This window comes from Engraulis encrasicolus, chromosome 24, assembly GCF_034702125.1.
Source record: "Engraulis encrasicolus isolate BLACKSEA-1 chromosome 24, IST_EnEncr_1.0, whole genome shotgun sequence".
Classification (NCBI taxonomy): domain Eukaryota; kingdom Metazoa; phylum Chordata; class Actinopteri; order Clupeiformes; family Engraulidae; genus Engraulis; species Engraulis encrasicolus.
This window is the reverse complement of record NC_085880.1, coordinates 44,267,290-44,289,576: the sequence shown is the minus strand read 5'-3', so window position 1 is coordinate 44,289,576 and position 22,287 is coordinate 44,267,290. Positions and strand designations below refer to the sequence as shown.

General features: G+C 42.4%; 2 protein-coding genes across 2 annotated transcripts in view; both read right to left on the bottom strand.

Moving 5' to 3' along the window:
• Positions 1 to 1,166, bottom strand: part of rps6ka2 (ribosomal protein S6 kinase, polypeptide 2) — a 67,562-nt gene extending 66,396 nt beyond the window's left edge. The window contains exon 1 of the mRNA XM_063191986.1: positions 1,068 to 1,166. Coding sequence (XP_063048056.1) covers positions 1,068 to 1,166 — 99 coding nt within the window. The remainder of the gene's footprint in view (positions 1 to 1,067) is intronic.
• An 8,781-nt stretch (positions 1,167 to 9,947) lies between these two features.
• Positions 9,948 to 21,521, bottom strand: rnaset2 (ribonuclease T2). Its single transcript, XM_063192104.1, has 10 exons — positions 21,379 to 21,521; positions 20,808 to 20,880; positions 20,335 to 20,404; positions 18,424 to 18,473; positions 18,205 to 18,262; positions 18,014 to 18,078; positions 17,724 to 17,837; positions 15,565 to 15,610; positions 13,277 to 13,357; positions 9,948 to 11,715 (listed from the first exon to the last, which is right to left on the bottom strand). The coding sequence occupies exons 2-10, from the start codon at positions 20,870 to 20,872 to the stop codon at positions 11,503 to 11,505; spliced, it is 762 nt and encodes a 253-aa protein (XP_063048174.1). The 5' UTR covers positions 20,873 to 20,880; positions 21,379 to 21,521; the 3' UTR covers positions 9,948 to 11,502.
• Positions 21,522 to 22,287: the final 766 nt, after the last annotated feature.

Sequence of the window (22,287 nt, the reverse complement as noted above, 5' to 3'; positions counted from 1 at the left end):
AAACTCAAAAGCACTTCAGAGACCCGGAAGCATTCCTAGAGTTTTTCCATTTAAAACTTTAAAATCTGGATCAAAACTATTTTCCAAATGCTCACTGAGAAGCTAATACTAACAACAAATTCACAGTATGGCCTACCTGTCTGCTAACAGCACAGAAAAAAACAAACGTTATAGGGAGGACATAGTATATGGTCAACTGTATGTATGCTGAATTATAAATGACTGGACTGTAGCACTTTTGAAGTCTAAACTCCTAATGCCATGGAGCAGGTATGCCACCTCATCTCCTGCTGAGGGCTTTGAGTGACTGGAGTCAACAGGAGAGACGACAGAGGCCAATGACACATTCTCTGTTTACCTCAGAGACAAATCAACCTGACAGCTTGTGTGGTCCACAAGAGAAAATAGAGATGAGATCTGCATGAAGACATGCACAAGGAAATAAGTAATAGTAGAGTGTAAATGTTATATACTGTATACGTATACATTTACTGCTGATAAAATATAACCCTGTTATCATAGTGTACTTTTTTTGTCAAAGTTGAGTATGCATGCAGGTGGTTAAACCCATGTGACCACCATCTTTTTTCTTTTTCATAGCCTGCATATAACGCCTTTACTCATCCGAGCTTACCTACAATTCAAGCTAACTAACATAGACTATTTAACACTATATTAATTCCCGATTTTAAGGATTCAAGTATTCAAGGATATTTATTTGTCAGGTACATAGAGACACTTTCGTGTCACTTGTATTGAAATGCATGAAATGCATAACTGCTGCTTTAATGCCACTGATGTCCACTAAACAGTTCGCATCCAAAATGGTATCAAACAGTTGCAAGGGATGAGAAGTCAATTGCGTATCTGAAGTAAAGAACATAACATCTACTCTGAGGAGAGCACTTCACACCGGTAAGCACATTCCCCACACCGCACAGCCACTCTAGCGCAGTAAAAACTGACCACATGCTGCGTAATTGACGGTTAACAACACGGAATGGTGAGAGCTGATGCACTGAACACAAACAGTGGCGAGTGCAAAACAATCCAAAAGTGATACCAACCTCCAATTTGCATAGACTCGAGCTCTTCGACCGTGACTTCTTGCGGAGATACACAGAGAACCATCTTCTAACTGTGAATTTCCGCATGTTCGTGTCCATTGTCCCAGAACTCTCCTCTCGCCTCTAATAGCAATTTATCTTTTTTGTCCTGCTGCGCCTAAATCCAGATCAGCGCGCAACAATGGGCGGATTTACCGTTGCTTCTCAGTCACCCCCCTCTAATCCATAATTCTGAATTATGAGGGAGATAAACAAGCGCCACGGCAAGCAGACCATGCAGATGGGTGTACTGTCTGTGTGTACAGTGACCTGTCCTTGCTGCGGCGCGGTGCTTTCATGTGCTCGTGCAGCTGGAGCAGGGTGACAGGCGCTGTCCTCTCAGCACCTACCAGTCCCTCCCTTGTGTACACGCGGACACTGCTCTGTTCCACTCGCGTGTTGTTCTGTGAGCTTGCTAACGCACTCTCCTCTCCTCCCATACCCTCCCAACCCAAACGGTGGCCGAGTCCAGACAGCAGCACCCAATCAAACCCGAGGTGCACTGCATGTTGTAGTGGCAAAGTCCTCGTGCGAGCCAAGTAGGATTTCCGAATCCGAAACGAATCCGCGCGCCGACGGCACGGTTCCTCTCCAAAACGCAAACGAGGATACTAATGAACTGTATCGCCACATAATACCTGCTAGAGAATTGACGTCGCACGTGTCATATTAGTGTGTAGACATTTTACACACCCATGGTCAGCACTCGGCCAAGGCATGCAGCCAGGCTGCAGCGTCGTGCGGAGGAGCGTGCTGCGGGTCCCCAAACTTACGGTGCAGTACCTAGCCTAACAGTAGGCTATACTGCAGACAGACTATACCTGCTTAAGGTATAAACAACGGATTAGTGGCGCCAATTACCACTTTACTGAGGTGACGGGATTAGAGACTCGGAGTTGTTGAGGTCTGATCAAATAGTGAAAACACAAACAGTAACATGAGGGACACATCATCCTACCCCATTACAACATTTCAAACCCAGATTCCCAATGTTATTGTATATGCGGCATCTTGATGAAATTGGCATTTTGGGAGATCCTCGCCTCTCTTGCTCTGTCCTCCTTGCCCTTAACATTTGGACAGATTATTTTGCACGTGCCACATCATGTACTGGGTGAGACAGAGACGCACGCATGCAGAGTTCGTGGAGAGCTATTGTCAACTTGTTGTAGCCAAACTGACATCATCACTAAATCATTTTCCACTGGGACACAGCAGGAGGGGATGCTATGCCGAAAACAAACCAAGCGTGTACTGACACCCAATGGTAAATTGAGGGCATTACTCAAAGGTCACACTGCACTCTCGTGGCAGTTCTAGGCCTAGACCAAAAAATTGCTAGGGTGGCCGAGGTTGGACCACTGGCTTTTTAGGGGGACACATTTAATGAAAAAAAAAAACCCACACAAAACAACAGGTACAATATTCTATTTTATGTATTGTATTTTACATTAGATATTTCAGTAAAATAATATTGACCATTGACTGTTTAACTCAAGGGCCACAGCAGGGGTCAGGAGCAATTCCACAGGGGCCGTGCCCCCCCCCCCCCCCCCAGAACCGTATGACCCCCATCACAGCTAAGGTCATTTACATTTAATTAAGGTCATTTCCAGTTAATTTGAACTCAAGAGTGTTTAGTACATTTTACACTTCCCGTCATTTTTTGTTGTAGTTTCCTACCCAATAATAATAATAATGAAGGGGAGATATCAATATTTCAGAGTAGCCTAGACCTCAGATGGAGTAGTAGCCTATTTAGCAGGCAGTTGAAAGTCAATTTGCTCTATTGGTGGAGTCAAAGGGTCGGTGTAAAATTCTGGAGGTGGCCAGTGAAATTTCAACTGTACAGTTCTTAATATTTACACAACATTTAGAATTAGCTCTGAAAGTGTTACACTCATCACTGTGTAAAATAAGCACTATAGCACTAAGCACTATTGAGTGGGACCAAATGTTATCAATCTGACTGAAACTGAGTTCATTTCACCTCTTTTAAGAGTCACATTAACACAGATAGAGCTATTTATTTCTATGGTGTGCAGTTGCATAGGCCAAAAGCTTGTGATTCACCTTAGCTGACATGACCTAACCTGACTTGGCCATTTAAGCTTGTCTCAGTCAAAGGTCACTGCCTGCCGTCTGGCCACAAGATTTCCAGACACGCAGATTCCTCCCATTCAGCATTGTGGCAACGTAAACTCAATGACAACACTAGTATTGCATAATATACACAAGCTGTTACACAAGACAAATTAAAGATCTTTTTTCACAATGATGTTGCATAATTAGAGTTGAGTGACTTCCTAAAGGAAATTGAGGTGTCTAGTAGCCAACATAATGTTGTTATAGGGCTGGGACTTCATTTAGATTAATTAACTACTACACAAACATTAATGCGATTAAAATATAGCTACGTCGTTCTGGATTAGACCAGGGCAGGGCAGCCTTTTACGCCTGATGGTGTACAGCCTGCTGAAATTGATATGATTTCTCTCTTTTTTTGTAATCAACTGTTGATAAATAAACAAATTCTGTTAACGCCTCTGAAGCAACAGAGAGATGTTTTCTATTCGGGTTTGCAATCTTTGGAATGTACTTGAAAGCATTGTGTTTTAAAAAAAAAACAACAACAATGTTATAGTTTACAGAAGGTCTACCTACAGTATGAGTATACCTATATCTAACAAACTGCACTGGTCTGTTGATCTCAGTCATGGGTAAATGGTTGGGGTGTCAGACTTGTAGCCCAAAGGTTGTCGGATCGACTCTCAACCCACCAGGTTGAGATAAAAATGGGTTGGGTTGTATTGTAATGTTCAATGTGTGAAGTATTTTCTCAAAAGGAGCAATCAGCTTTCAATTTCAAATATCGGGGCAGAATAGCAAAATTCAATGAAACAGTTAAACATGCTGTATAAATATCACAAAAGCAGCAAACACCACAAATCACACAACTGTCAAATCGCTGATCAGTCAAAATCACAGCTGACTATAGTGTATCTGCTTAAAGGGGTATGCCACTATTTTGGGGCTTAATACAGTTAAAATCGTTGGCCGGGGTTTATAAAGGTGGTAAAGTGTCTTATTTTTCATTTTAAGCGTTATCTTGCTTTAAGACAAGTTAAAAGAGGGAGTAGCTAGCTAGTGAAAGTCAATGGATCAATGTAGCGTATGCTACACGGATGCATTGACTTTCACTAGCTTAGCGACATGCTCCCTCTTTTAACTTGTCTTAAAGCAAGACAACGGCTTACATGAAAAATAAGACACTTTACCACCTTTATAAACCCCAGCCAACGATTTTAACTGTATTAAGCCCCAAAATAGTGGCATACCCCTTAAAGCACCATATAAACCAGATTTCTATTAAAGGTGCACTGAGTAGGATGGTGGTCAGAGTAGGTAGGCCTATTGCAACTATGCTGCTCATTGAAATTATGCTCCCTATTGCCAAATTTGATCTTGTCACGAATATTTACTAATTAATAAACTAATATATGTGCTAGACTAACCAAAGTACAGCAACTTTTGCAGCTAAAAATGGCAGACATGAAGAAGTGCCATTTTCCCAGTCAGTCATAATGAATACCCTACTTAGAATTTGATGCTGGTGGTAAGTATTCATGAAATAGGTAACATTAGTGAATGGGCAGCATGAATTCTAACAAAATAAACTATTAAAAATATTACACAGTGCACCTCTAATGCTGCATCTTCATTATCTACGTCTCAAACTTTTTGTGTGAAGTACCACCTGAGAAAATATTGAGCTCTCCGAGTACCACCTTGACAACCAACATTAGAATATCGCAGTAAAGGCCTTCCATATTCACGTTTGCCATTCAATAGACTACAGGAGAGGTTTATAACGGCATCAACAGCTACGGTCACATTCAGTGTAAGTTTGTTTTTAAATGTCTTGCTTGCCTAGTATTATTCTGCATTATGTTTGCAGATTCATAAATTAAATATTACAAAATGTGAGACCAAAGAGACATTTTCAACTGCAACAACTTGATCAGTCTTCAAATCAATGCACAAAAAAATATTCTTCCAAGTACCACCAGAGATGTCTCAAGTACCACCAGTGGTACGCGTACCACAGTTTGAGCACCACTGATCTACGTGTATTATAAAGATTTCGGAACTCCACTCCATCCGTCTGTCTCAAGTAACTGGCTTCTGCATCTAGGCCTAGCCTACACTAGAAGCCAAAAATATAATCGAAAAGTTTCTAATGGAATGCAAAACGTTCCCTCTGTTACATAACTGTCAGCAGGAGCTCCAGCAGTGTCCACAGTCTGCATATAATGTAAAACCAATTTCCACAGTTAACACTGCTCACAGCAATCTAGCCATCTATTAACTGCCGTTACGTAAGTGTCCCTGATAGGACCACGGCTTCTCCCATCCCGACCCCATTTAACCGCGCGCCACTGAGCGTCAGTATTGACTGACTGTATTATTATAGTTTGTCAAAATGAAATGGCTCAGCCTGCAAACACACTGCTGAATATACTGTAGATGAATTAGGGCTGAATGCTGTGTCATATTGGTTGGTACCCAAATGATAGGCACAGCACTGCTTCTGAAACATGTACAGTAGAAATGCAAATTCAGTATAGCCTTGTTTTGTTGTAATTTAGTCTTGTTACAATTTATTTGCATTATTATTTTTATTAATTTGCTTAGCAAAAACAAATGAATATAAGTTGACATTAGGGTTGCCAACTGTTTGTGAAAAAATGAGGCTAGCATTGGGTTTGGGTGACCGTGAGAAACAACTTCCTGGAATATCACTGTGACGAAACTTAAAATAAGGCCACAGAATGGTCAAAACTGCAATCAGACCACTAGGCTTTGCTGCTGTTGACCACTGCAGTTGTGTGCTATTGTCTGAAACACAGTAGCATGCATTACAACATGCCACTTCTTGGTTTTGCTTCCTCTCTCTACCGAAAGCTTGCCCTGACAGTTTGATGGTCATCACATTCACCACAATGTGCAGCATTGGGAAATGTCCAATGGAGTCACTCACACACAGTGTTGTGGATTTTGCAGACATTGACAGGATTTTGAGTGAGCCCCCTGAAATGACCGGATAATACATTTCTCATCATGACTCATATATCCAGGAAGCATTTCAGGAACTGGACTCTCTCTCAGGGTTGCCAGATGAGGCTGATGATTTCCAGCCCAAAAAAATGCTCTAAACCCGCCTAGAAGCACAAAATCCCGCCCAATTTTATTGATGTCTATGGCAACAATTGGGCGGGTTTTTCTGCTAAATGCCATTTTTACCCGCACATGGCCATCTTAAGCAGCCTAATTGGGCGGGAAACAGCCAAATCTGGCAACACTGCTCTCTCTCTCTCTCTTTCCCTCCCTCCCTCTCTCACTCTCTCTCTCATCATGCTATGGGTCTGTCTCATGAAACTTCTTGTAAGTGCTAAATCTAAACTGCAAAGTCAGATTGTTATTACCCACCTTACAATGCACACACACACACACACACACACACACACACACACACGCGCACGCACACACACACACACACACACACACACACACACACACACACACACACACACACGCACACGCACACACAAACCACACACATACACTGACTCACTCACCGGTGGTGATGGGAAAGGTTCCTCAGGAAGTTGGAGAGGGTTCTCATCTTCGGTGAGCGAGGCAAAGGCACTATCCACAGATACAGTACTAGCAGCACCCACGTCTGCAAACACCGTCTCCGGATAAAGATGCCCGTTTACCACCAGCCCTCTCTCAACGTACCCATGATGAATCATGATGATGACGATGAGTCTTTCCAAACCCTTAACCCCTTAGCACAGAGCCTATCGTGTAACCTCACTGTTGTCACCAAAATTGTAATGTAAGGCTCTCAGTCTTTACTGTCATAGCAATGTTGTTTTGATGTAGTTGAGTATTTTCAGAAAATAGCGAATAGTCCCGCCGGCGACCCCATCTGCACTAAGAGGCTACGGAAAACACACATGTACCATGTTATAATAATTAAAAAAAACACAATTGTACGGCAGGTTTTTTTTTTTCGTAAATAAGAAAGAGGCAAGCCTACAGCAGTACAGTACTTCCAACACTGATATGGTCCGTCTGCTAAGTATAGCAAGCCAGCAGTAGCCAGGAGTCATAAGCATTATCTTCCTGCTCCTTAAAAGCCTGTATAGCCGTGCTGGCTGACTGGCTGGCTGGCTGGCTGGCTGGTTGGCTGATGTGGACTCGACTGTCTGTGTCTCCACTGAATGGGGCACCACTCACTCAGTGAGTGACTCAAGGCCATTAGTGCTGCAGTCAGGCTTCTGTATTGTGCAGAAGGGCCATACTTGTGCTTGTGGCTCCAGAAAGCAGGAAGAGGGAGGAAGAGTGGCTTCATAAAGGAGGTAGGGTGTGTGTGCGTGTGTGTGTAGGGGTGGGGGGGTGTTGCAGTGAGAGAGGCATTGGTGGTAGAGAGAGAGAATGCCTTCCAGGCCTGCGGCGTACATCTGACTAGGGTGCACGGATCCTGTAGTAGGTCTTTGTCCTCCAGCAGGCACAGCAGACAAGAGACAGGCCATACACTCAGTGTAGAGTAGCCAAGAGACAGGCCATATACTCAGTGTAGAGTAGCCAAGAGACAGGCCAGACACTCAGTGTAGAGTAGCCAAGAGACAGGCCATACACTCAGTAGCCAAGAGACAGGCCATACACTCAGTAGCCAAGAGACAGGCCATACACTCAGTGTAGAGTAGCCAAGAGACAGGCCATACACTCAGTGTAGAGTAGCCAAGAGACAGGCCATACACTCAGTGTAGAGTAGCCAAGAGACAGGCCATACACTCAGTAGCCAAGAGACAGGCCATACACTCAGTAGCCAAGAGACAGGCCATATACTCAGTGTAGAGTAGCCAAGAGACAGGCCAGACACTCAGTAGCCAAGAGACAGGCCAGACACTCAGTGTAGAGTAGCCAAGAGACAGGCCAGACACTCAGTAGCCAAGAGACAGGCCATACACTCAGTAGCCAAGAGACAGGCCATACACTCAGTGTAGAGTAGCCAAGAGACAGGCCATACACTCAGTAGCCAAGAGACAGGCCATACACTCAGTGTTGAGTAGTCAAGAGACAGGCCATACACTCAGTAGCCAAGAGACAACCCATACACTCAGTGTAGAGTAGCCAAGAGACAACCCATGTAGTCAGCAGGGCCAGATCAAAGCACAGGCTAGCTACAGGTATGGCTGCAACTTCGGGGGGGGGGGGGGGGGGGGGGGGGGGGGGGGGGGGGGGGGGGGGGGGGGGGGGGGGGGGGGGGGGGGGGGGGGGGGGGGGGGGGGGGGGGGGGGGGGCAATTGGACTAAGTGGGGTCCAAAAGTCAATAATTGTACAATTTTTTAAATGCTTTTTTGTCTTTATTATGATAGGACAGCGTAGTTGGGACAGGAAACCAGCGGGGAGATAGAGAGACGGGGGGAGGGCTTGCTTGGCAAATGACCTCTGGCCAGAATCGAACCTGGGTCGCCTGTGTAGCAGTGGAGTCCCCAGCCGACTGAATTGAAGAACAAATGAAGAGTTCAGATGCAAAACCCCCTAAGTGCCATTTCAGAAAATAATCTTAATTCATTTTTACTTAATACAAAGCTATCAAAATTGCATTTTTTTTTCATTTATTTATGTAATATAACTATTTATATGTATTATCAAGTACATGAATGTAAACCAAACCAACAACGGGGTTCTCTAAAAATATAGAAGTGCAGGTCTTCAGAAATGGAGTTAGGGGGGGTTGCATCTGAACTCTTCAAGTTTGCTGCTGAGTTTGAGCTTTCAATCATTCCTGCTTGGAAGTATGATGCTGTCTACCTAATTTTATTGATGAATTTGTCTTCTGTGGGGGCCTGCAGCAACCTATAGCCTACAGTAGAAGCCCTATGCCATCTTAATCAGGCCCTGCCAGTCAGTGTGGAGTCACCAAAAGACAGGCCATGCAGTCACAGCAGCCAATAAACAGCCCATGTCGTCAGTGTGTAGTAGCTAAGAGACAGACAATGCAGACAGTGTAGAGTAGCCTCACAATAAGCAGCATTATGCATGTGGAATGCTGCACTAGTCAATGAAAATACTTAACAACCTTAATACTACTAAAGCAGTGTTTCTCAGACCGAGGACCACTTTAACCCTCCAAAAAACTTCAGGGACCACCTGTCAACTGAATGGACAGTTGACGGCTAATTTGACAATCCTATTTTCACTACTATTTTCAAGGCAGATCACTTACTTTTTATTCACATTACAAGCCTGTCTTGTTGTGGTGAAAATAAGACTTCCGCTACATTTAGCTTTGTAATAATGTTACAATTATAACCTACTGCTAGCTTGTCTTGGAAAAATTAAAATCCTCTCGCGGACCACCTGAGCTCTGTCGCGGACCACCAGTGGTCCCTGGACCACACTTTGAGAATCAATGTACTAAAGCTTTACACCCAATCTTTATTCACATGTAATGTCCCTACGTAAATGTGTAATGTCTCATCGGTCATGTGTGTCTTTCACATGGTGAAACTGAAGCCAAGTTTCCACATTTGTGGACAACAAAGATTCCTTCCTTCCTCCTTTCCTTCCATCCTTCCTGTTCATTCATTCATTCCAACTTGGTAATTGCTATTCAATTAACAGCAAATGCACAATAGGGGTCAGCCAAGGTGGCAAGTTTTTAACCTTATGAACCGGTGAGTGGATTGTTACTCTTAGGTTATCCAAAATATGTTGACAGAGCAATGTGCAGCATTGAAGGTAGTAGAAATAAACACTTTCTACTTCAATTTATTAACTTTCAATTTATTTTTCTTTAAAACAATTACAACCCTTAAATTACAATCAGATGAGGAAATTAAGTTCTAAAACATATTAGTATTTGTACAGTAACTGTCTCCAGCATCAGAATCCAGTTTCTGTATTGCAGCCTGTGTCTCAGCATCAATTACCAAGACTAGTGCAACGCAGGTGTTCTCTTTAACCCTGAATGTACACAAATATTGACCCGATGTGGTCACAAAATATACACGCAGGAAAAGAGCATCATTGAATGCCTGAAAATTACAATCACAATATTTTATTAAATAAAAAATAAAATTATGAAAGTAAAAAAAAGTGAAAACAAAGTGGTCTGCCTGAGCAAGGTTGAACCTCCATCCTCTATCCCAGCGTATAGCTGCCTATCGCAATTACAGCAGGTCACATCACCCCCACCAAGATTTAACCAAATTTTCTGTGACACATGTAAAAGACAATAAAACAAGTTTTTGTCTTATCTTAAATGCCACACCGTATGATCATATGAAGCAGTTGCAGGTCTACGAAAATTCAACAGTTTTGAATAAAATGTTATACTCATAAGATAAAACCAATGCCTACTGTGAGAAGTAGTGTAAATACTCTTCGCACTACTGATAAAATATAAAAGTGTGGGACACTTGTCAAATTGCTGCACACCTACTCTTACATCAACTCAATGCACACAAAGTTCGTTGATTCACCACAATAGTAAACGGTTGCTGGCCACTTCACAATAGGTGAAGAAAGGGCTAACATCCATATTGTGTAATGTACTACAAAAAACGTCTGTTTTTATGAAGTTCCCAATAGATTTAAAGAAATGTATAGGTAAAAGAACGAAGAAAAATCCACACACTGTGGCTGTTCCTTGTTTTTATATCAAACATTTTGATCTCACTTCGTCAGGTGGATTTTTCGTCTTTCTCTGATGTTTACTTTTAAGTCAGCAACTGTTTAATTGGATGTGTGTGCATTTCAAATGCTACTAAAGGAGCCACCAGAACTTGAATGCTAGAAGACATCCATCTATAGTCTTGGCACATAGCAGGAGGATATTAAGACATACAGAGAGAGAAAGAGAGAAAAAGGCAGGAAAGACAACTTGATTGTAACACCGATCTCCACACATCTACTCTAAAATCATGATTGTTTTTTTTTCTTTTGCTTTGTCTGGTAGACTGTGCAATGCACCAGGCACTTAACACTTGTGCTCAGACATTAACCCATTTTAGCCTGGTGCGACATATACGCTGCATTCAGGTTCTTGAGATTTTTTTTTATAAACAATGTCGGTGTGTTAGAGGTGAATGAACAAACTGTAATGAAAAATTAGAGTCCTAGCTTTTAAATGCAACTTATTTAATGTTTTTATATGCTTCAGAGATATTTAGGCTTTAATAGGCAGAGGGCACCTTTTCCCAAAAAGGGCTTAGGCTAAAATGGGTTAAATAGGAACTCTTTGCAATGGCGATTGCCACCACAGTGGCTCAACAGCAGATGCAAACGACACAAAGACAATAGCGGAGAGAGAGAAGCATTACATTTCAGAGTCACCCATCAGCGGTGGGTATGACACGGGGTCATTGTAGTCACAAACGCTGAGCCCAGATGGTTTGTAAAACTTCAGTGGGATGATCTCGTTGGCCTCGTTCCAGACGTCCTCAAATGTCTTCCTTTCACAGTCGATTGGCTTGAAGTCTTCGTTCAGGCAGATTTCTATTTGGCCAAGCTGCTGATGCGACTCTCCATTCTACATAGGAGAGAGAGAGAGAGAGAGAGAGAGAGAGAGAGAGAGAGAGAGAGAGAGAGAGAGAGAGAGAGAGAGAGAGAGAGAGAGAGAGAGAGAGAGAGAGAGACAGAGAGAGAGAGGGGTCAGGTGGTGTAGCCAAGGGGTATTCAACTGGTTTTGGCCCAGGGACCACCATTCAGACTGAGCAGTTAGTCCGTCCGGGGGCCACTTTGTTTGCTTAATATGCCATGTTGATATGCTTATAATATGCGATATGCTATGTTCGTATGCTTAGCTTCTACAAATATACAGTACATAATATGTATATTTGTAGAAGACTAAGCATGACAACATAGCAACCCAGCAATATTGCCACAGACCACTGGCTGAAAACCCATGGGCTGTACAATTAAAAAACGACAAAGACACATGACAACAACAAACAAGAAACAACTCATGACTTGTTGGTCATGAGTTAGGATAGTCATGGGATGGTCACTGGCTAGTGGCCTGTTCTGTCAGGCTGTCGGACCAATGGTCTATCAACTATTGCTAAACGGTTTAACGTAAATGGATATCTAAAACTTTTACCCAATTCATACGGTTTAAATGAAATGTACTGTATGTATGTAAACTGTTCAAATGAGTCCCGTAAGTGCCATAGAATCAGAGGTAAGAACGGGTAAAAAAATCCAAGCCCGAACCGACATGGGCCCATGGGAATTGGGCCGGGCCCGGCCCGAGGCCGACTAATTATTGGATGTGTAGGCCCGAGCCCGAGGGAAGCCCGAAATTTCAAATTGTATTTATAAGGAGGGGTGATCTATGATAACAAATCAAAGCCCTTAAATTAAAGCCATTAAAGTATTTTGTTACGAAATCTAAGTTAAATAGACTGTATAAACATGCAGGCCATCTTTTATATTTCTGTGTATGCTGCACTGCAGTGCACAGAGGTTACATTAAGCGATAATCCATCATTGACGCTTTTTTTAAGAGTTGGCGGAAAATTTTAAGGGCGTCCGTCATTTTGACCGGCTGATCATTGGGCCATAAGCCACAGCAGCAGTACGACCTTAAAAATCTAGCGCGGCACTTTCACAGAGAGAGACAGCGAGACAAAGAAGAACAACGACGCGAGCAGCAGAACAGGAATGAAGGAGTTCTTGAATTGCCATTGCAAGAGTTTATTAGGCTACAGTATGTGTCGGGTTGATGAGGCGACCTCTGTTTTTTGCAGACCACGCGTCTCTCGTGGCCAAAACACGGCCGAAATGCCTCTGTGCGCACTGTGATGGGAGGGAGAGGCGAGGGAAAGCGCGTGCATTCTAGCAGCAGGCACTGCACTGCTGGATTATCAACTGACGTGGAATATTATTAACGCACAGCCTACATAGCCTATTTATTTATTTAAAAAAAAAAAAAAAAAAAACTGTCAACGATAGAGAAGCCGAACCCGACCCTACCCGAACGTAATGAGTGACATTTCAGGCCCGACCCGACCCGAAATTGGCTCGGGTTCGGGTTCGGGCTCGGGCCTGGGCCAAAAATCATAGGTCTACATAGAATAAGGATGTGGTACCTGGTCGTACTGCCCGTGGTGGCACTGGATCTTTGCCTTTGCACCGTACGCGTTCACAATGGTGCTCTCAATGTCGTCCAGCTGGGGAAACACAACATACACACACAAGGTCACTTCCATTACATTACACTTAGATGCACACACTTCTATCCACAGTGACTACCGGTACTGCCATTTAGGTACAGGGTATTGGCTACAGTCCCTGGAGCAATGAGATACACAAGGTCACATTCATTACATTATACTTAGACACAGACACTTCTTATGTTTTTTTTTTTTTTGGGGGGGGGGTGTCTTTAATGTAGATAGGACAGTGAAGAGATGACAGGAAGTAAGTGGGAGAGAGAGACGGTCGGGGCAGGGTCGGGACATGACCCAGGCTGGCCTCGATCCTGGGTCGCCCGCATATGGTGCGGTGTCCTAGATCACTGTGCCACCGCACCCCCAACTTAGCTGACACTTCTATCCGAAGTCACCAACTGGTATTTAGGTACAGGGTATTGGCTACAGTCCCTGGAGCAATGAGCGGTTAGGTCAGGTAAGGAGTGGGCAGTTCATAAGGTGTTTCTTCAGTAATCAATATGACAGAACTTCGGAAGGCTCTGAGCTGCAATAGCAGACAAGGAGACCAGGAGAATGAATGAAGAGCAATGGGAAAGTCACGCCTATTTAGGAGGCCAGTCGATCCTATTTTGTTGCGTTGGTCACACACGTTATGCTTTTTCCTTAGTTCACCATATTGAAAGTCTCTGGTAAGGTGCCTTGCTCACTGCCACTGGAGCGTGCAGGGAGACCTCACATTCTCCTCCTAGTGGCAAGGTGCGATATGAACAGAAGTGTCAAAAAGTAAAAGTGAAAATAAATTCATGGTGTACAACACTAGCACATGACATTACATAGCTGTTATACCATCTACTCCACTGTACCTAATGAGGTAGCTAAGTACCATAGGTGTTGTTACAGAAAAACACAAAAAACCCGACAAGAACCCACCACACATTTGATCCAACCAGAGTCTGCTAATTGTTAGACAAGTACACTGGTCTACCTGTTACTCAGATAAGTTGGTGTTGGAAGGAAACTGTGTTCTTGTTTTGACATTTCTGCAGAGTTGCATAAAGTAGAAGTACTTTTACCGATGTAATTACAACACTTGTGTCATGATATGACATGGTTTCAACTGTGTAATATCATACTACTAGTGTTGTGATTACATATGTACAAGTACTTCTACTTCTACTCAATACAACTCTGGGGTGCGTTTCTCAAAAGCATGGTTGTTAGCCAGTTAGCAACTTGGGTAGTTGTCAATGGGAAATTGCATTGCAAACAACAAAGTAGCTAACATAGTTAGCAACTACGGTTTCGAGAAATGCACCCCCTGAATTTCTGGATATGAACCAGCAAAGGGAAATGTAATTGGCACATCAGCAGTTGTGGGGCATCCATGACCTACTCTTCGTCCATTAGGTCATGGATGCCCCACAAGTGCTGATGTGCCGATTCCATTTCCCTTCAGACGGAAGAAAAGGGGTGTATACGATGCGGTATCGATTTCTTAAAGCAGGGATTCGATTATTTTCGATGCTTAAGAATTCGATACGATACGATACTATTCAATTCAAGTTTTCCCAAGTACTTTTCCACTTCTATTATGTTATGGAGCTAGGGCATTGGACAGCGTTCAGCGATTTGATTATTTCGATACTTATGAATGCCCCACGATATGATGCGATTTGTTTAAATCGCCAGCCAATACATCGATACATTTCGATTATTATTCACACCCCTAGAATATACTGCACACTCTTGTCTATCCAATGCTGAGTATTATTGAACAAACAAGGACTCGTCCGAAGCGTTGTTTGTTCAATAAAATTCAGCATAGGATGGACAAGAGTGTGTGGTACCTTCCCTCTGAAGTGAACAAGTATCCACTACCTACACCTCGACACCTCTGATGTGCGTTGACTTTCTCCTCCAGAAATTCCATTTCCCACCAAGACTGTCACAAGGCTGCTCAACAAAATTGATTTACCACAAGCAGGAATCAGCTATTGTGCCCATTTTAAACAGACATGTAGCAGATTTCTTTCTTCTGTGACTATTGCTACAATCTTGACAGCTGAATGCTGGAGAAAGACACTAGGTTTTTGTGTTCAAAACACAAGCTCTTAACAACTTGTGCATCTTTGACATGCTTTTTGAACTGGGTGTCATCATGATACATAACCCACAATTTTAAAGGCTACATTCATGTAATAACATTTATATCATAAGATATTTACCTTATAACTGTTATCGGAAGGTACAATGCCACCTTTCTGCAGGGCTCTGAAAGAAATGTGAAATACAACAAAAGACTGAGGACAGTTGCACAATTGCATTAAAAGTTTTTGGGAAACCCAGCCCTGTGTGTTTGCATAGTCATGGCCATCTTCTCATGGCCCACTGCTTATGCCAGGGGTGGGGAACCTATGTTTCGAGGGCCGTTTGCGGCCCTTGAGGCCGTTTTATCTGCCCCCGATATAGTTTTAGTGTTATGCAGCTTCACGTGAAATACAGTGCCCTCCATAATTATTGGCACCGCTGGTTGAGATGTGTTAAAAGCCTTAAAATAAATTCAGTGTTTATTGCAGAAGAATACTGTCACACTGAAAATTGTAGGAAAATGTAGCCTTCAACTCAAATGAATTGTAAGAAAATAAAAAAATCCCTGACTAAAAAATAATAATTTTTCATTAAATCACCTGTTCCACAATTATTGGCACCCTTAACAATTCCCAGGAAATAAATATAATTGAAGCATTTCTGTCATTTCTACAGTAGTTTACAAAGTTTACCAGAGTATGTAGGAACATTTAATTAGTAATTCATCACTTCCTGTTTCCCTGGGGTATAAATATGACGTGACACCGAGGCCATTTCTCTTATCCACTCTTAAACATGGGAAAGACAAAGGAACACAGCATACAAGTGAGGCAGATGTGCGTCGACCTTCACAGGTCAGGCAGAGGCTACAAGAAGATTGCCACTCAACTGCAGCTGCCCATATCCACTGTGAGAGGAATAATTAAGAAGTTCAAAACAACTGGAACAGTGGTAAACAAGCCTGGACGAGGACCCAAGTTTATTTTGCCACCACGCACAGTGAGGAGGATGGTAAGAGAAATCAAAAGATCTCCAAAGCTCACTGTTACAGAATTACAACAAATGGTAGCATCCTGGGGTCACAAAGTCTCCAAATCAACCAACAGGCGCTGTCTACACGCCAACAAGCTGTTTGGGAGGCATGCACGGAGAAAACCTTTCCTCACTCACAATCATAAACGCAAGCGTCTGGAGTTCGCCAAGCGGTATTGGGGCTTCAACTGGGACCGTGTGCTTTGGTCAGATGAGACCAAGATTGAGCTTTTTGGCAACAAACACTCTAAGTGGGTCTGGCGTACCACGAAAGATGCGCATGCTAAAAAGCACCTCATACCCACTGTGAAGTATGGGGGTGGGTCAGTGATGCTGTGGGGCTGTTTCACTTCCAAAGGCCCTGGGAACCTTGTTAGGGTGCATGGCATCATGAATGCTTTGAAATACCAGGACATTTTAAATCAAAATCTGTTGCCCTCTGCCCGAAAGCTGAAGCTGGGTCGTCACTGGGTCTTTCAGCAAGACAATGACCCTAAACATATGGCCAAATCTACACAGAAATGGTTCACCAGACACAAAATCAAGCTCCTCCCATGGCCATCTCAGTCCCCTGACCTCAACCCCATTGAGAACCTGTGGGGTGAGCTGAAGAGGAGAGTACAGAGGAGAGGACCCAGGTCTCTGGATGATTTAGAGAGATTCTGCAAAGAGGAATAGCTGAAGATCCCTCTTTCTGTCTTTTCCCATCTTGTGAAACATTATAGGAGAAGATTAGGTGCTGTTTTGTTGGCAAAAGGGGGTTGTACAAAATATTAACACCAGGGGTGCTAATAATTGTGACACACATTATTTGATGTCAAATAATTATTTCTTTATGTGGGATTTTTTCCCCACTGAATAAATGCACTTGTATTGAAGGTTGGATTTTTCTCTTTTTTTCCATTAAGGTCCCATATTATTTAGAAAAAAAATAAAATAATTGGAAGCTAAAAAACACATCTCAACCAGGGGTGCCAATAATTATGGAGGGCACTGTATGACATATTTTGTAAAGGAAACTTAGAAAACACATTTGCAATACAATTAAGTTATATTCAGGGGACCTAGCGAAGGTGGGGTCTGTTTTAAAGGTGGCTGTCTTCAATAGGCCTAAAGCGCAGGGCGAAATCCTGGTTTGTGTTCATAGTGCGGCCCTCTGAGGACTTGTACGGCCCTTGGATGAATTTGAAGTGGCCCTCCGAATGAAAAAGGTTCCCCACCCCTGGCTTATGCGTTGATTGTTCCATAAATTTGGTGAACATACCCAGTCAGGTCGAACATCTTGTAGAGTTCCAGAGCTTTGCTGAAGTACTTGTGTTGACTGTCCAGTGATTCAGCACTTGTGGCACATGTTCCATGTTTGGACCACTCGTACTTCCTAATGGAGATTACAGAGATATACAGTATAGTACAACAGTAAGACGGGAGAATAATACATACAAAAAAGGGATTACTCAGCTGAGTACATTTACAAAGTTTAAATTTCTATTTAATTGCAAAAAATAAAATGAAGCCTTTTCCAATATTACATATGTCTGTAGCCGTGATACATACCAAAACTCATCTTTGGTTGGATGGATGAGATTTGGCCAGAATTTGTCCATATCTGGAACCAAGTCCTGGGAGGAGGAAAACAATGATGCAAATCCCTTTAACACAATTACGATAATTGGCCTTGAGCCATATTTAAAAAATTGGAAAAACAAAAAAAAATCCTGAAGAAACTGATCATTCAGTGAGATTACCGCAATTTCATTCATGTTGAGATGCCAGGTGCTGTTGCAAAATTGACCACCATCTGGCCTGTACAAAAACGGCACAATACAAATACATAAATGAAATGCTAAAATACAGTATATATAATAAAGAAATATGTATGTAGTTATTTGGCAAAGTGTCCAAAACGTAAGTTATGTAATGTAATGTAATGTAATAAAAGTTACTACAGTCTCTTTGCTACTTACCATAGCCCATGAATAGTCCAGTAGTCGATGTGTTGTTTGCAGTGCTCCATCTATAAAGTTGAAGATTTGCCAAATCATTATGAGATAGAAAACTTTTCCCTATACATGGGTTCACAGTGTTTATCAACACAATGTTATGAGGAGGGGCAAGACACTGGCACAGGTTGAGTTGTGCGCACACTGTTAGTTTCACACAGTCAGGAGAAAACAAAAATGTACAACCCATGTATACTGTAGCTAGTATATATCTCTTTATGGGCTTATTACATGCTTTGCTTTGTTTGCTTTGTGTAGTTGTTCTGCTTTCTTTAGAAGGCATCAATGGCCTGAACTGACCTGAACTGAGGGCATTCTGCCTGTTCACCCTGCTTAGCGCAACCAGTGGTCGAAATTAGACTAATTATTACAACTGCTAGATAAAGCTGTAAAATCCAGCTGTGTGTGTGTGTGTGTGTGTGTGTGTGTGTGTGTGTGTGTGTGTGTGTGTGTGTGTGTGTGTGTGTGTGTGTGTGTGTGACTGCAGAAAGTGTCAGATCAAACACATTCATGTATTCAGGATTTTCTGGACTGTCTTCATGACATGTGCATGGTAGCTCCAGACAGAAAAAAAACTCAATAATGAACTGACTGAACTATAAGAATATTTGTATAGTTCAGTGACTAATCTAGCTTGACACAACCCAATTTGATTTTGAACTATCATGAGAATTGAGAAGGTCTGATCTTCAAAATGTGTACAGTGTACAGTAAATGTACAGACAATGAAATAAACAAACAAACTAAAAAATACTGCTGGGTACAATACACCAGCAGCCCAGCACCTATGGTACACTACATATCTTTAGTGACCTCAACCTTGACCCAAGTCATCAAACAATTGAACAATTTCGTCTAGGGGTCATTGGAGCTTTTTCCACTTTTGTTCAGCAGCTTTAGCACCGGCACTTACACAGATAGGGAAACACAAACAAACTGAGCCTTTGGGGGGGGGGGTTAATGTAAAGACAAAGGCCTAATGTATGGAGAAATCTTGCCTTAGAGATAAGGGAACTCGTGATAGCACATAATAGGACCACAGCATGTGACATACGTAGAGGGAGAGGGAGAAATGAAGGTGACCAGGGGTTGTCCCTCTATAAGCACTCTTTAAGCACTACTAAGTGCACAGAATAGGTTTGTGTCACTCACACAACACGTCAAGTATTACTGTCTATGGTTCTTGGTCTGCACTGTTAGGTCGAATCACACATCGTACTCATTCATCATATAAGTTACGTAAAGTATCAAAGTGTACATGGGCACAGTTAGGATACCAGACTTGCATGATTTTGTTGGTTTCCCCCCCAATATTTTTAGGCCATTATTTTTTTGACAGGGCAGTGGAGGAGAGACAGGAAATTAGTGGGGAGAGAGAGACGGGGAAGGATTGGCAAATGACCCGGCCGGAATCGAACCCCGGTAGCCGACGTGGTAATCCAGCGCCCTTCCGTTAGGGCCTGGCAGGGCCAAGATACCGGACTTGCATGTTTATTCTACTACAATTATTGCTGACTTATTTATGCTACAACCTGATTGTTAGAGAGGTCATGACTGTGCCACTGACTGAGGTAGCCTACTACATGTGTATCGTGCCAAAGTCCGATGCAGCGAGACTCAAGCCCTATAAAGCAAAGATGGCAACAGGCCTAGATATCTGAACAATAAAAGAATGTTCTCTCTTAAGCAAGACTCCGATCCTTTCAGGACATGCTCTGAAATCCCTGATTAAAGCCCTCCAGAAAACCATGATGCCGTCTGGATCTGTATTATGCATGAGGAAAACTAAGACTGCAAAATATGAAAATTACAACAATGAAGCACATTGTTTAAAAAAGAAAAGAAAAGAAAAGAAATAAATAAATAAAAACTTACAGTACAGAATGTCTGAGGCCAGTGGTGAGTCAGGATAAGCTTGTGCCATTTATGTGGTCGCCATGGTTTCCTGCAAGAGGCAACAAAGGAATAAGTAATATTAGAAACTTGAATAAATGTGTGCCTGGCCTGCCCACCCATCTTGTGGACTTCTATTGGGTGCCTTGTCCTAATGTGCTAAACTGTCTAATGTTATAGGCTTACACCCAAGTTTCAGTGGATGTGGCTCTGAGTCTGCACAAACTAATGAATGTAGGTAAGTAAGTGCAATTACTAACAAATCCAAGCTGTATTTCCAAAGCAGCATTTTCTCTGAGCATTTTAATACACTCCAGTCTGGCAAATAAAGTCAGAACCCCCATATTGACCCCCATTAGTAGGTCTATTTGCAGCCTGCTGTTGCACTATTTTGATCTGGTGTGTGGATGGTAGGCTGTTGAACATTTTTATTTGATTTCACTAGAATCACTTACCACAAAGAATAGGAGGAAACACCACAAACAAGGCACAGAAGTGTCACAACTTCAAACGTCCTCATCTCCAACCCTGCAAAATGTGAATGCATGTTTTGTCAACCACTGTTTGTTTGCACATTTCCTGTATGACTTCTCTCTGACTGACAGGTCTGCTGACAGCCTCTTGTGACACAGCACGGGCAGTTTGGACAGTTTGTACAATCGGATTTCTGACACAAGACTAGCACTTGACCAAGTTAGGCTACATTGACTTTGATAAGAAGATAAGCCCATGAACTCAGTGAATGAAAATTCAGCCGCTGCAGCCAATTTCCATTGCTGAGCCTATTGCTAACATCCATTGATGTCCCACAATCGCGAGGCAAACAACTATAACCGAAACAAAAATAGCAGTTCTTCGATTAACATACCGCATAGGCTACAAGGAGACATGTAGGCTATAAATGCCCATATGGTGACCGCAAAGTACACAAAGAAAACAAGAAGTAGCGATAGGCTAGAGAGTCAGTCCATTTGTCAAATGGATTTCAGTAAGAATCAAACTTGTAATAACTTTGTAATAACCAACCTCGTCGTCGACGTTGTTGTGTGTCCCTGAGTCGTCCAAAGTTGGAGGAAGTTGCTAAATAGCCTCAGCTATTTTCATAAGACAAGTTGTTGTGCTGCTCCTCTTTATTCTGAAAGATTGTTTACTCGGCAGTCGCGTGCAGGAACATCACGTGATTACACGACGTCACGATGAGCATGCAGCCCCATTGGTGGAAGGAAAAGTTAACATGTTGCGCTCTCATTGCATTCGTTGAAAGTTTCAGATAAAATGCTAGTAAGTTGTTACAGAACATCCGTCTGTTTAAACATGAAACAACAGTTATCTGCAGTGCACAATGTCACATCATTCTACAATGTTGACTTGAGTTTTGCGCTGTTGTCGAAACAATACTTTTCAAAATTCCATACATGGAAATTTGCATATAGGCCTACATGAATAGGCTAGAGGTGAATATAGGTAGAAAATAGAAACATTTTGATACAAAAGGATCCAATACATACTAGGCCAACTATTCTTTGCCAGACTGATACATTTTATTTAACGTTTAGCCCAGGCCTACTGCTGGAATATTTATGAAATTGTCAAACGTGTGAATGGGCAGCATTTAAAGAAATAAACCACTGAACTTACTAATTAATAACAAATGTCTTATGACATACTGTACTGCCTGGATGCCATGGGTCCAAACAAAGCTTGATATACAAATGTATAGTGCTCCTGTAAAAAAACATTCAGTTTACAAAATTACCTGTGGTATGTATCTGCTGCGTATGGGCCTTTACAAGTCTGGTCCTGCAAAAAGTGCTGTTTAATTTAGCTTTCCATAAATCTTTTGAGTATGAGTATTGTTACCATGAGTAATAAAGTCTCAATGTCTCGACATTGAGAATGGACTATCTCCGAAACGTCTGTTTCTCCAGATAACCT

What these genes read in the sequence shown, in the direction of transcription:
- rnaset2 (XM_063192104.1), bottom strand. Translation starts at nt 20,872, where the DNA reads ATGAGGACGTTTGAAGTTGTGACACTTCTGTGCCTTGTTTGTGGTGTT. An exon ending in GGCCTCAGACATTCTGTACT is followed by an intron (nt 18,474 to 20,334) that starts GTAAGTTTTTAT and finishes TCAACTTTATAG; the next exon opens with ATGGAGCACTGCAAACAACA. An exon ending in CTTCCGATAACAGTTATAAG is followed by an intron (nt 13,358 to 15,564) that starts GTAAATATCTTA and finishes GTGTTTCCCCAG; the next exon opens with CTGGACGACATTGAGAGCAC.